The sequence below is a fragment of the Aulonocara stuartgranti genome (genome assembly GCF_965226115.1).
Source record: "Aulonocara stuartgranti genome assembly, chromosome: 4".
Classification (NCBI taxonomy): domain Eukaryota; kingdom Metazoa; phylum Chordata; class Actinopteri; order Cichliformes; family Cichlidae; genus Aulonocara; species Aulonocara stuartgranti.
The window spans coordinates 14,518,162-14,532,060 of NC_138942.1; the positions used below are offsets into that span (position 1 = coordinate 14,518,162).

Consider the following 13,899-nt stretch of genomic DNA (forward strand, 5'->3'; position numbering starts at 1 on the left):
TTCAGCCACCCCACTCCAGGTAGCATCACCTGCCTTTATGTCCTCTCGACACCAATTTCAACCACTAGATGGGGCAGACTCAAACTAAGTAATATTAGAAACTGATCTATGTTAAACATAATCATCTTTGGCTCCTACACTCTCACATTTCAGGCATGCTTCCAAAATAAAATGACTGGGTGTGCATCTGAATTTAGTGAGGATGATCTCTGCCTATACAGCTTACTGGGGCTAGCCTTGGAAAAACCCAGGCTTTCAAACCATGTTTTTATTGATATACACTGAGGGGTCAAAACTATCCTAATTTAGGAGTGCTTTGTTTTCAAAATAAAGCGCATATAGAGCTTTTGTACATTAAAGAAAAATAAAAACTAAGGCGAAGCTATGACAGATGTGTGTTTACAGTGCAGTGTGTCTGTTCGCCTGTCCCCAAGTTACCATCCACCCATCTGTCAATGTGTTAGGCTACATCACCATGATAAGGTATTTTTTGAAACAGAAATTTTTCTAAGTTCCTCCATTGACATGAAAACGCAAAAAAAAGAAAGAACTCTCACACGATTCTCAAAAGTGGCAATATAACCGTAACCATGAGGAAATGTTGGCCAATCAGAAGCACAGAAACAATGACATGGCACAGTCTGACATGAGAAAAAGACATAAAAACATACACTTTTAATGTTGCAAGTCAAAGTCTCAGTTTTTCTTCTCTGCACGTAAATACAGAAACACAGCTTTTGAAAATGTTTACCCTGGCTTAACTTTTTCAAAAGCTCCATTTTCAGTGATCTGAAACGTCGTTTATGTCATTATTACTCACAGATGATGCTTACCAAAATACCCGTGAACATGTGGATGTAGCTGTAGTCTCTTGCAAAGAAATGAAAGAATAGCTGACATCTACGAGTGCCTTCCTTTAGCCTAACAGTTCACTGCTTTGATTGTGAATCCCATTATACAAAGAAAGAGAAAACCGCCAGTAAAAGGTGAGCATTAAAGAGATGTGCATGTCTCACGCTTCCTTTTGTCACCTGTATTTTTTTAAGGTTTAATCTGGCAAGCTGTACTGAAGTGATGTGGCTGACACACAGGGAGACAGGCACAGAGGAAGCGTAATCCAGTACGACTGAAGAGACATTTTGTTCTTAAATGATTCACCCTAAAATGTAGGAGTACGTCTCTTGAAGGCTTTACAGTGAGCGATGTGAAGCTTTCAAGCCTTTTAAGCCTGTCAGGCTTTTTCATCAGAGTCAGCTGAAGCTTTTCCTACAGTGCTAGACTGCGTGACCCTCTAAATGCATCTTTCCACCATCAGGTTTCACTATAAAAACTAAAGGTTGTTTGGTCAGACTTTTCAACTACCACCTCTCAACAGGTAAGGCAAATGAATGAATTTCAGGAAGAAGATAAATGTGCCTTAACAGGTACTGCGGGTAAAACGCTGTAAAAACAAAGTAATCTTCTGGAATTGTCTGTCAGTGTGTACGCTGCATTTTACCTGTTGGGGCAGGGGCTCATCATCATGCGTGAAGTGATGCTCAAAAACTACAGCAGCCAGCACATTTCTTGATTGAGGGTCATTCCTCACAAAGTTCTCAAACTGCTCCTCTGTCTCAAAACCACGCACTGGAACAGGGACAAATACACACACACAGACGAAGAACATTAGATGAATTGTGTTTTGGTATTCATCTCATGCACACAGGTGTTTTCACACCTGTCTCGCTCCTTGACCTTGCGGCTTGCCTTTCTTGCCGACAGGCATGAAATTGCTCACGATGCGGACAGCATACCAAATTCTGTCACAAATATTATTAATAGAACCGATCAGTCCCCCAGAAGACAAGTGTGCACTGGAATATGCTTCTTTTTTTTGGGGGGGGGGGGGGGGGGGACGACACAGATGACAGATCACTTTAAAAAAAATTGGAGCAACATGTGGGGTTCAAAACACAAAAAAAGATGTCACAGCACCATAAATAAGACTAAACCACCTTTTCTTATGTAGTTTCACTGTTGATTAAATCGGTTTTATTGCTGAACTCTTTATTGCACTTATCAAGCAAGCATGAAGGTATTCTGCGCCTGGCAAAGAGCGTCAGGATTACACACAGGTCTCGGGGTTAAATCTGGTTCATGATCATAAAATAAACACTTGCACAGAGATAAAGAGGAAGGGCAATCAGCCAAAAGACACAGTTCACATATTCACCTGATATCCTTCACGCTCCTCAAATGGTTACCACTAGTATAACTCAGTAATTCCCATCTAGCAGCATTAGAAATAGATACATGGGAAGATTTTGGGTTAGCTCAGTTGTATTAGTGAAAAATCGGATTATTCGAAGCAAGTAGAGACAGTTTAAAGAGTAAGCGTTAGTTTAGGTGTAGTATTTTTTAAAATGAATCAATAATTAGCCATGTAATAGCCATACTTGTTGGCTAAATTACACTAAACAGTACAAAACAAGTAGCTAAAGTTAATGGTTAGAGTTTGGAACAGTTAGCTGGTTAGTGCAAAGTACTAGAACAGCAGGTTTGTCAATTACCACTTGAAGTGAGAGTGCGAGCCATGACAGTGCAGCTGTGCTGATAGTTTACCACTTAATGGTCTTTGACAAAATTGTAAGGTTTAGGAATTTGGGTTAACTAGCCCTTCAAATCCTCAGGTTTATTCTGGAGTTCAAGTTGAACTCATATAAAAAATAAAATAAAACACCCAGCACGCCCCTGCGGGCGGTTTATCCTTCAAGCTCGGGTCCTCTACCAGAGGCCTGGGAGCTTGAGGGTCCTGCGCAGTATCTTAGCTGTTCCCAGGACTGCGCTCTTCTGGACAGAGATCTCCGATGTTATTCCCGGGATCTGCTGGAGCCACTCGCCTAGCTTGGGAGTCACCGCACCTAGTGCTCCGATTACCACGGGGACCACCACATCCTATTCATGTAGCCCCTTCCGCCGGGGTTACTTGCGTAGTAGCATTCCAACAACGCCCTGTTTTCGTCTCTTGCCCACCGATGCCTTCTTGTTCCAGTAGCCCACTTTTCGTCAGGGTGCCCTGGTTCCTCAACACCTGACGCGGACCTTGTTGATCCGGGTGACGTCCTGTTCCAAAGGCGTGTAGTCTAACCACTACGCTATCCAGCTGCTATGGGATATATATATATATATATATATATATATATATATATATATCTCAACTTAAAGAAGTCCAGACGCTTTTCTTTGCAAGCTCCTTTGACTACGATGACCTGGATGACTGAGAACCTTCACAGACACAACGAATATGACTGCACGTTTACACCGACATCATCCTAGTGCAAAGACAAGTGGAAGCAGACAAAAACAACAAGCATGCATGCTACAAACTTTACCCGAGTCATTTAGACAGCCGTTAGCACATGATTCTCCTTATGGGGACCTGATATGTTTAATATTGTGGCGAACTCAGACAAGGAGGAGACGGAGGTGTCGTTTGGTCTTGCTTCCCGTGAGCTAGCCAGGGAGCACAGCCGTTTATTGACAACTGCAGAAGAACACTACCGCTAGCTAACTGCTCAGCGCGGCAACCGCACAGCAACAACAACAACACACAGGGCGCCCTCTGACCCCGGAAGGACACACCGTCGCAGCGAGAGGGCGTCACCCGTAACTATGGCAACATAAACAAAGCATAACTGTACAAACAGAACCCCGAACAGCCCTGACCCGCTACATAGCCCCCACCTAACCCCACACAAAGTCCTGCAAATGTCCAGGTGCCTTCTTTTGGCGCAGCGGCCGGTCACGACCGGCGGGGGAAAAGTCACTCGGGTCAGAACATGGGGTGCCACCATCATCCCACTTCTGACACCAATGTGGCGAGCTCAGACAAGGAGGAGACAGAGGTGTCGTTTGGTCTTGCTTCCCGTGAGCTAGCCAGGGAGCACAGCCGTTTATTGACATCTGCAGAAGAACACTGCCGCTAGCTAACTGCTCAGCGCGGCAACCGCACAGCAACAACACACAGGGCGCCCTCTGACCCCGGAAGGACACACCGTCGCAGCGAGAGGGCGTCACCCGTCACTATGGCAACATAAACAAAACATAACTGTACAAACAGAACCCCGAACAGCCCTGACCCGCTACATAGCCCCCACCTAAGGGGTCAGTCGTCCCCAACGACCCCATTACCCCACACAAAGTCCTGCAAATGTCCAGGTGCCTTCTTTTGGCGCACCGGCCGGTCACGACCGGCGGGGGGAAAAGTCACTCGGGTCAGAACATTGGGTGCCACCATCATCCCACTTCTGACACCAATGTGGCGAGCTCAGACAAGGAGACGGATGAACTGAAGCTCTGCCATCACGTAATGTCGCATACTGCTGTTTCTGATGTCATTTAAAAAAAAAAAAAAAAAAAAAGAGTTCAAACTGATGAGTGGGGCCACAAATCCAAGGCAATCACTATAACAACCACGGTGATATCAACAAACATCAACCTGAACAGAGTCTCATCACCGTTTTGGTCAGCAAGGCAACGAGCTCTCATCCAACACACCACCAAGAGACAAAGACATTAAAGAAAACCAGAAGAGCAACTGTTCCAGCGAGAAGGAACAAAAGTGGCCACAGCCATCTGAGAACATTGTTGTTAGGAAAAGTCAAGTGGTGTTGAACAGCTGTGGTTAGCACTCAGAGAGAATGAGAAGGGCCCGCTGTGTTCTGGAGGAGGCAGCGCAGTGTGCAGTCCAATCTACGCTCACATTTTGTCTCTGCTAATCCACGAGCAGGACTGTGAATACTTATGAGCAGCTGCTGTTTCTGTCCCGCACAGCAAAAAATCCCAAAAAAACCATGTCTGAAACAGACGAGAGCAGGGACGAACACACGGGAGAACTTTTTTTAAAGTGAGCAGCCATTGCATCATTAAAGCTAGCGTGCCAGTCTCTATAATTAGATTGCTCCAGCGAAAGCTGGCGAGACTTCCTTGGCTCTGGTTAGCGTCTTTTCTCCGGAACTCCTCGCCTTGGGCCCAAATTTTAGCCTTCATTATTCTTTCCAGTTGTCCAATAAAGCCCCCCCCCCAAAAAAAAAATAAAATAAAAAATCAGAAAAAAAAAAAAAAAAAAAGGAGACGGAGGTGTCGTTTGGTCTTGCTTCCCGTGAGCTAGCCAGGGAGCACAGCCGTTTATTGACAACTGCAGAAGAACACTGCCGCTAGCTAACTGCTCAGCGCGGCAACCGCACAGCAACAACAACAACACACAGGGCGCCCTCTGACCCCGGAAGGACACACCGTCGCGAGAGGGCGTCACCCGTCACTATGGCAACATAAACAAAACATAACTGTACAAACAGAACCCCGAACAGCTCTGACCCGCTACAATATGCTGCTGAGAATATAGCCCAGAAGAAGCGGTCCGCAGGTGCGCATTCGCTGTCCAAAAAAAAAAAACCGAGCACAATATATGAGGTTGCGACGCGTGTTTGCGTACATAATATTTTCTGGGAGGACAGACATTTGTTTAGAACTCTTAAAGATGTCGAAGAAGCAAGCTCCTTTAAGCAATTACTTTGGTGTTCCTCCACAAAAGAAACCACAAAAGAAGCACGTATTCTCGGAAAAGTGGTTGCAGGAGGTGAGTGGCTTCAAACAAATGATGAACGCACAGAGATGTGGTGCGGAATGTGCCGTGAAAATCCCACTCTAGCGGACAAAAACAGTGCTTTTTATATGGACGCAAACTTGCGTTGCAACTTCTTATCTGGTGCGCGTCTTTTATTTTGACAGCGAATGCGCACATGCGGACCACTTATGTGCACCTGTGTAAACAAGGCTGGACTGGGACAAAAAAATCGGCCCGGGCATTTTGACTAGAGACCGGCCCACCAGGATAAAGATTGAAAATGTGACGTCATTCAGGGTTAAAACCGCAAAGGATTCTGGGAACTTGTGGCAAGAGGTACTAGCGCACGCAGGCTTTCAATTGAACTCAGTTACACAGCGATAAAAAGAAACCCAAAAAATGACAAGAAGCTGTTGTATTATTAACTGCAATAGCCGGTCGCATGACAGCCACGGGAAGCCGACGGGTAAAGAGATCGTTTTTTTTTTTTTATCGGATTAAGTCGTTGAAGTCTGTGAAGGTTCTCAGTCATCCAGGTCAACTAAGTCGTTGAAGAGAAATTTTTTAAGCCATGTTTCCGAAGTAAGAGCCGACGGATGGTCTGGATATACCAAATATAACGTCTCAGAACACTCCAGCTCACAGGTTAGTCTGCTCCAAGCATTCCCACAAAGGTCAGAGTTTTGTAGTAGTTAATAGTCATTTTTCTTAACATAATTGGTGATATAGGTTACAAGCAAGTCTGGCGCTGAACAGAAATTGTTGCGCTATGCTCCTTTGTTTATTGTGTTTATTGTGCATAAATAGTGAATTGTCCTGACACAATATTGCGTTTCGCTTCTGTTATTACCATGGTACATTGACAAAAACATAAACAGTTGTTTTGTATCACTAATTGTCCAGTACGATTACAGCATACAATATTATTGTCACTGCTACATTTCTGTAATGCTACCAGAAATTATTTCCACTACTAATTAATTACCGTTGAGCTCAAAGGTTATATTAATAAACGGTTAACGAATGTGTATTTATGAAGACGATTTGTGAGACTGGTAAACTCTGTACGTACGATCGTCTTCCGTTCTACACGGTGCATTTCAAGGTCCTGTACCCATCCGTCGGTAAACTGTACCTGGGCTTGTTGCAGTGACCTGAAGTTACTAAACTTCATGAGTGCATGCACTCACTCCAAGAACCGTATAATTATAAATATGAGCGTGGTGAAAGTTGGGCAGCACGCTAATGTCTTTTGTCCACTCTGTGTGCTCGTAAGGGTCTAACCCTTTCACTCCTTTGATTTTTTCCTCATATCTTTTCTTTGTCCTTTCGTCGAGTCTGTCTTTGTACGGACCGGCATTATTCTCCTTTTGTTTTTGTACATTCCTTTTTGTGCGTCAAAGAAAAAACAAGAAGGCATTGGGACCGGAGAATGAACGTTTTGCGGTGCTGCAAATGCTTGCATTTGATGCGGTACTTGGATTGTTTTGCCACGAGTTCCCGGCATGCAATGCGCGAAAATCACGTGATTGCTAAACAAGGGAGAGGGTGCATCCGGCCTCCTCGGCTGTAATTGGTCCAGCCCAGAGTCGATCATGACCAATTGGCCAATCCAACACCTTTCATTATATATACCCTTCCTAAAAATAAAATAAAATAAAATAAAAAATCCATCGGCCCATAAAACACGACAGACAGACAGACAGACAGACAGACAGACAGATAGACAGACAGATAGACAGACAGATAGACAGACAGATAGACAGACATATATATAGACATATAGACATATATATAGACATATAGACACATATAGACATATCTATATCTTATTCTCTGCACCGCTTTACACCCTCTGAAATGCTACTATCTAGTCCCCAAAAAGTCTTGCTGTGATTGGTCAGTTTGTACAATGAAAACCAGGAAATATAGTCAACAAATATCCAGCATAGGTCTTCTCCAAATAGGACTGCACCATATTATATTATCTGCGATAATACCAGCAATATTTCTTACATGATTTAAATGTGTCATATTGAGGTTGCAATAGCAATAGCTATGTTTATGTTCCCTAGTTCACAATAACAAGACAAGATAACAAGAGCCATGTGTCACCCTATGTTGAAGACTTAGTACCTAGTGCTGTGCGATCATGCAGTGTTTGGTATCAATTCAATAACAAGTAAATACAAGGCCAGTACTGCAAGTATTCGGATCGATCCATGTACCTCTTCCTAAAAAGGAAGCTACTTCAACAACCTCCAACAGAAAACAGTATTTATCCAGTAAAATATGCAAGGAAACTGTTCCAGTTAAAGGTGGAAACAACAAATGTGTTTCACCACTTGGCAAAAAACACACCATCGAGTATGATGCTAGCAGCTGGTGGTGTACAACCCAAAAGTAACCAATGACTCAACCAACCATCACAAGTTTCAGTCCATATGTCAGGAAGAGCAAATGGTGGATTTAAATTAGTGATGCGGTTACATGGTTGAAAACCAGGGCTTTAAGCAGCTGTTTACAAAGATAAAACATCCCGGGAAGAGAATATTTTGCAGTTTTATTATGTGACAATATTGTGCATCTCCTCCAGAATTACAGGAGAACTCTTCGTAGGCTACTCTGTGCTTGCATTTGTCACTGGATATAATGCTGTGTGACTACTAATACACCATAATCCTGTGGCTGCTGCTGCTGGCACCTTGTTTCAATAGATTCACACTACAAATTTGGCAGTCTGTCATCAATGCTCACTGCAAAAGAAAGATGGAAAATTCCCTTTAATTACTTACAAAAGCTGCTGCCTGCATCAATAAAATTTGTCAAAATCATCGAATTTGCAATAATATTGCACATTTTCTTGGAATATCCAGATATAATTTTGAGGCTATATCACCCACTGCTACTCCTAAGAGCAGTTCACTTTACCAGCATTAGAAAGACTTTCTGTAGCTTCTAGCAAACAGATTGTAACAATAGGATATTAACACGAACGAACACACGGGTATTTCCCTAATGACAGTAAGCCACCGCGTTTTCAGTTCCTCAGGTGCATAATATGATGTTTATGTGTCCATGGTGATGCTGAAATGTGAAAAGGCCAGATGTTCAGACTTAACTTGGCAGAAAGAACCATTTTCTTTCTTCTTTTTATAGGAGGGTCTGCTTGGAGTGTGAGAACATGAGACTGAAGGTAAAACAGTGTGTACGAGAGACAACCTCAATAACCCTGAAAACAGATCACTGAGGACATAAAGATGTTGGAATTGCATATTTTCAAAAAACAGTGATTTAACTGATAAAGTAAGATTAGGTTTTATTAATTGTTGTCTTGAGTAAAACTGTTCACTTATGTGTTTAAAGCTTTAAAAGAAGTAGATTATCTGCAAATTTTAAAAAGGGAAGCATTATTCTTAAATGATGACAGGAAGGAAAAATAGTTTTGTAACACACCATTTCACAATATTTTGGAAAATAAACAATTTCATGACCGGAGTCACAAATAATTCCATTATTTATCTCTAATTATTAATTAATGTGTTATCTGTTTAAAAGAATCCCTCATTTTAGGCACAACATTGTAGAATTACAGCAGGAAAAACAAAATATCAGTGATTCAGCCTTGATCACCCCCTCTTCACCTTCCCCTCTGAGTGCTAAGACTAGTTAAATTATTTATTAACAGCTGAGCTTAGATCTCAAATAGCTGTGTTCAGGGAAGCAGTTCCACAGATCTCTGGCTACCTGTGTATCTCTCCGCTCACCTCACACGGCAGCCATTTGCCCGTCGTGCCAATTGTCAGTCAAAATGAAAACAAATATGCAAAAAGCCTGTTTGTACACCTGTCTGTCAGGCTGTCTGCATGTTTATCTGAATAACTGGTCACACAGGGCAGATGTGTGTTAGCGCCTGAGTTTTTAAAAAGACGTGTCCCCGGGGGAGCAGCCATGTGAGCTACAGTGTGTGTCCTTTTCATTTCCTTGTCTAAACTCTAAGCTGACACCGTTTGGTCGTGAGCAGGGTGTGGCCCTTCTGAGGATTGTTTCTGGAAGAACAAGTATTCCCAGGTTTGTCCTCAACTACAAATGGTGTCAGGGCTAAAGGGTTTGTTTTACTGGCAATAAATGTTCCTGCAAACATTTGTTTTTTTACTTCATCTGACAAGAAACTGTACTAAAATAAATACTAAAGGCAGAAACCTGTTAGGTCGGCTCACTATAAAGACTGGAATTATGGGAAAGACGCATTTTAATGTTTATAAGTCGGCTTTAGTTGAGAGGTGAGGGTAGATTTCATGCTCTTTTCCTGTTTTTAGTTCTACGCAAAGCCAAACTAACATGCTGCATTCTGTAACCTTGTGTTTACCAGACAGACAGTGGAGTTGGTATTGATCTAATCTTCAGGAAGGTTTCCCAAAATGTCAAACTATACCTTAATGAGACAAACAGGCTGATGGATGATCACATTCAGAAAGAGCTAAACACAAAGACGGACACGTGAATACCTTCTGATTCAAATCTAGATGTATTTTTACAAAAAAATGCCTTTGATCATCTTTGGTGCCAATCAAATCTTGGCTGTTGACTGATCAACTGCAGATGGAATATATTTTCTGACCTACTTTTCACAGATCTACATTTGGATTAAAATTCCTTCTTAAACAAATCTTTACATGTTATACGACATTCGTTCCCCACCTGAGGATAGGAACAAGCTTCTTTGCACATCCTCTGCCACCTGACGCACCACGCTGGAGTTGCCGGGCACATATGTCAGCTGTAAGTTTTTCCAATCTTTTGGTAGTGTTTCTACTGAGTAGCTCTCATAGATTGTAGCATTTGGGTAATCCTTGAAAGACACCTTCTGGCGCAATACAATGAGGATGCAGGAGAAGAGCAGGGGAAGAAGGATCTCCACCAGAGTTACAAGGATTTGTCGTTTCTGGGGAGCAGAGTGAGGGAGAGTATTAACACTGGTATCAAGTGCATACAGAAACACAAAGTACTGATCATTTTTAATAAAGGCAACACATCTTGGGAAATAAATAAACTCTCCCTTAGGTCATCCAAAATGGAAAAATACTGTGACATTAACATGTACAACCGCTCTGCAAAAACCTCTCTATGATAATGCAAGCTACTAATCATTTGAATCAGGATGGGGTTTGGGGCATTGGTTTATTCCTATTACCCTGTTATGGAGTGAAATGAGACAATTTCACAGACACTTAAAATAAAACGTAATTTACGTGATAGACTCCGCTTGCTGAGTGATTGAAGTACAAAGTGCATTGGACAGTTTCAGGACATTAATCTCAATCTCAATATTACACCCTCCCCTTTCAGCAATAAATCCAAATTGCTACTTAGGAGAATGAATGCAAGCACAGAGTAAAATATAGTCATGCAAAAAAGTCAGTGTGAACTGTAGTGTCCCCTTACTGCTCCCATGGGTAGGAAGCAGCCAGATGCTGCTAATAAAATGTACTGGATTAACTGATCATCAGCAAGTATGACCACCTTTGTAACAACAGCAGTTTTGGCAGTTTACTGGTGTGGAGCAGCAACCTGCCAAAACTGGTTGGCAGGTTGCTGCCGGCTGACAAAGAAAAAAGTCATATGTTGCAATGGCCCAATCAAAGTCCGGACCTCAGCCTGACTGAAATGTTGTAGCAGGCTCTTTGAGAGAGCTGTGCATAAACAAACACCCACAAACCTCAATGAACTGAAGCAACATTGTAATGAATACACCAGAATTTCTCCACAATGATGTGAGAGACTGATAAAGTCATACAGAAAATGATTACTTTGGGTTACTGCTGCTAAAAGAGGTTCTAAAAACTACTGAATCATGGTGTGTACTTAGTTTCATGACTGCATATAGTTGTGGGAAATCTGTCTTGCTTACACAACTCGCTTGCTTACAAGTTTTAAAAGACTTAACTAGAAAATAATGTCAAAATCAACATGGGGGTGATGACCACAAAATAAAAAACAGGATGAACCAGAAATGTATGGGCTTTGCTGTGGGCTTTAACAGGCCTAAGCTACTGTGTCTGTGAATTTCATTGTAAAAGTCAAATATGATCATATATGAGATTTTGTAAGACAGATTAAATTATATAGTGCGCCTGTGTTCTGCAAACGGAATCAAGGCAACAGCTGGAGCAGCAGGTGAAAGACAAATAGGTGATGGAGAAACAGCCCTCAGAGCACACAAGCTATGCAGCAGAAAGCAAAAGCCATTTCTCAAAATGTGCAGGATTGTGAAATCATCAACTGGTATTAATGTTCAAAAGTGTACAAGAGCTACAGAGCACAATGCACAAACAGAACTGTACCAATAGCCTGTGCCAGTATAAATCAAGCACTCTGTATTGCAAAAATGATTTCCAGTCTTCTGTAAACTGACAGGCTTTGAATGTAATCACATGCTGTTCCCATAAACACAATAGAAAAATCCAGCTGTAATGATTTTTGTCTCATGATCTATGTTGAAAGAAAAAAAAAACTGAAATAACTAAAGATATACACCATGACTTCTCCCGAAGACAGCCATATAAGGCTAGGAAACGCATGTGATAGCCACCAATAAGCTGACCAGTCTAGAAACTGTACAAACATATTGTCTATTTCTGAGCTTAAACAGGTTTCAACCCACTGGGTAACATCTTAAGTTCATGAAACTAACTGTTAGTCAGTTTACTGTATTTATGAGCTTTCATATTGCTATCAATTCAGTGCTGTAAATCCAGGCGGCCCCTCTGTAAACACTGCTACTTCTGACAATACACAATGGTGCTGCGAAGAATATCAGCACCTAAAAAGGACATAGAGGCAGGTTAGAAGTGGTACACCTTCTTTTAACTCACCTGCTGAAGATAATTTTTCCACAGCAGTAGTCCAAATTGTTGGAAAATGGCCATTTTGAAGGGTACATAGGACACAGTTCAAGCTGCCTTCTGTCGGAGCTGGAGACAGAAAGAGAGCGAGTCAGGTTTTCATTCCAGATTTACCTTCTACTAAACTGTAATGACTTCTTTCTGAGTTTCTATTTAACAGCAGATTCGAAAAGAGAAGTGAAATTGAGCAATCATCAAAAGCATGATCTTTAATAATTTCTGAGAACCATGAGGAAAACCAAAACAAGAGAAGTTAAAAGGAAATTCCACAAACTGTGATGGGTAATAAATATGAACAGCTATAATAAATACAAAATAGATGATAAGAGTCTAGAAATTTGTTCAGACACCAGAGGCACATGGGCAAAGAGGTGATAAGAAAAAAAACCAGGTCATTTACATTTACATAAATAGTCAATGGAAATTCCCCAATAGGTTATTATAGGAGTAATAAGATCACAGACAGAGAGCTATTTGTGACAGCTCCAAAACACACGAGAATGCGCACATCTGCAATACCACATTTACAAACACACACAGTCCAGAAAGCGCGATCGATAGACATGAACTCCTAAACCAGGATGTCCTCGCAGTCTCACAGTACACTTTTGTCCCATTAGAATCTTATTTCACAGCACAGCACGAATAAAACAGAATAAAACTGACCCTTCTGTGAAGGAACTGGGAACTTGTCTCATTGACTATAATAAGTCAGGGCTCAATTATCGCATTGACCTAGTTCCTTATTAGTATTTTCTGGCAAACAATAACCACGCACAGGGAGTTAAAGACGTGGACCTCCTCGACATCGTCTCTGATTGGCCCATCCCGGGCCTTCTGGCTCTCCCGATTGGTCAATCTTCTTGTCAATCCTTAAAGGGCTCTGATGAATGCAAATAATGCAGCCGAGGGGGAAAAAGACAGCAATTTCCTACATTTGAGGCACTGACTCATCGACACAGTTACATTTCACACTATTTAATAGTGTAAATAGTACTGTAAATACGCTCAATTACCTCAAAAAGAAAGGTTTCTGCACAACAACTCCACGAACTGCGGTGTCCCTCTTCCTGTCGAGGTGAAAACAGTCCCTCCGTATCGTCTTAAACCGACAACAAAAGCATCTCTTCGGCTCTCTTTGCTTCGCCAGTGCTGTCGATACTCGGTAGCATTAGTGAAGCTATTCGCCGGCAGCCCAGTGCAAGTTTATACCCTCCGGAGTTTGCTGCTTGCTAGCGAGGCGATGACATTGCACCAGCTTCTGGATAAGCCCATGGATATATTGCATGTAAAATACAGCGAGAAACGTCAACAAAAGATATCACGTGACCACATAGGGGTGTCACATGATCCCAATAACTGGGATCGAAAGTCACCGCTGCACATATA

The 13,899-nt window shown here is 42.1% G+C and overlaps 1 protein-coding gene across 1 annotated transcript in view; it reads right to left on the reverse strand.

Annotated features, from left to right (window-relative positions):
* Positions 1 to 13,846, reverse strand: part of abca3b (ATP-binding cassette, sub-family A (ABC1), member 3b) — a 45,407-nt gene extending 31,561 nt beyond the window's left edge. The window contains 4 exon segments of the mRNA XM_082529369.1: positions 1,499 to 1,626; positions 10,307 to 10,550; positions 12,481 to 12,579; positions 13,527 to 13,846. Coding sequence (XP_082385495.1) covers positions 1,499 to 1,626; positions 10,307 to 10,550; positions 12,481 to 12,534 — 426 coding nt within the window. The 5' untranslated portion in view covers positions 12,535 to 12,579; positions 13,527 to 13,846.
* Between the last annotated feature and the right edge of the window lie 53 nt (positions 13,847 to 13,899).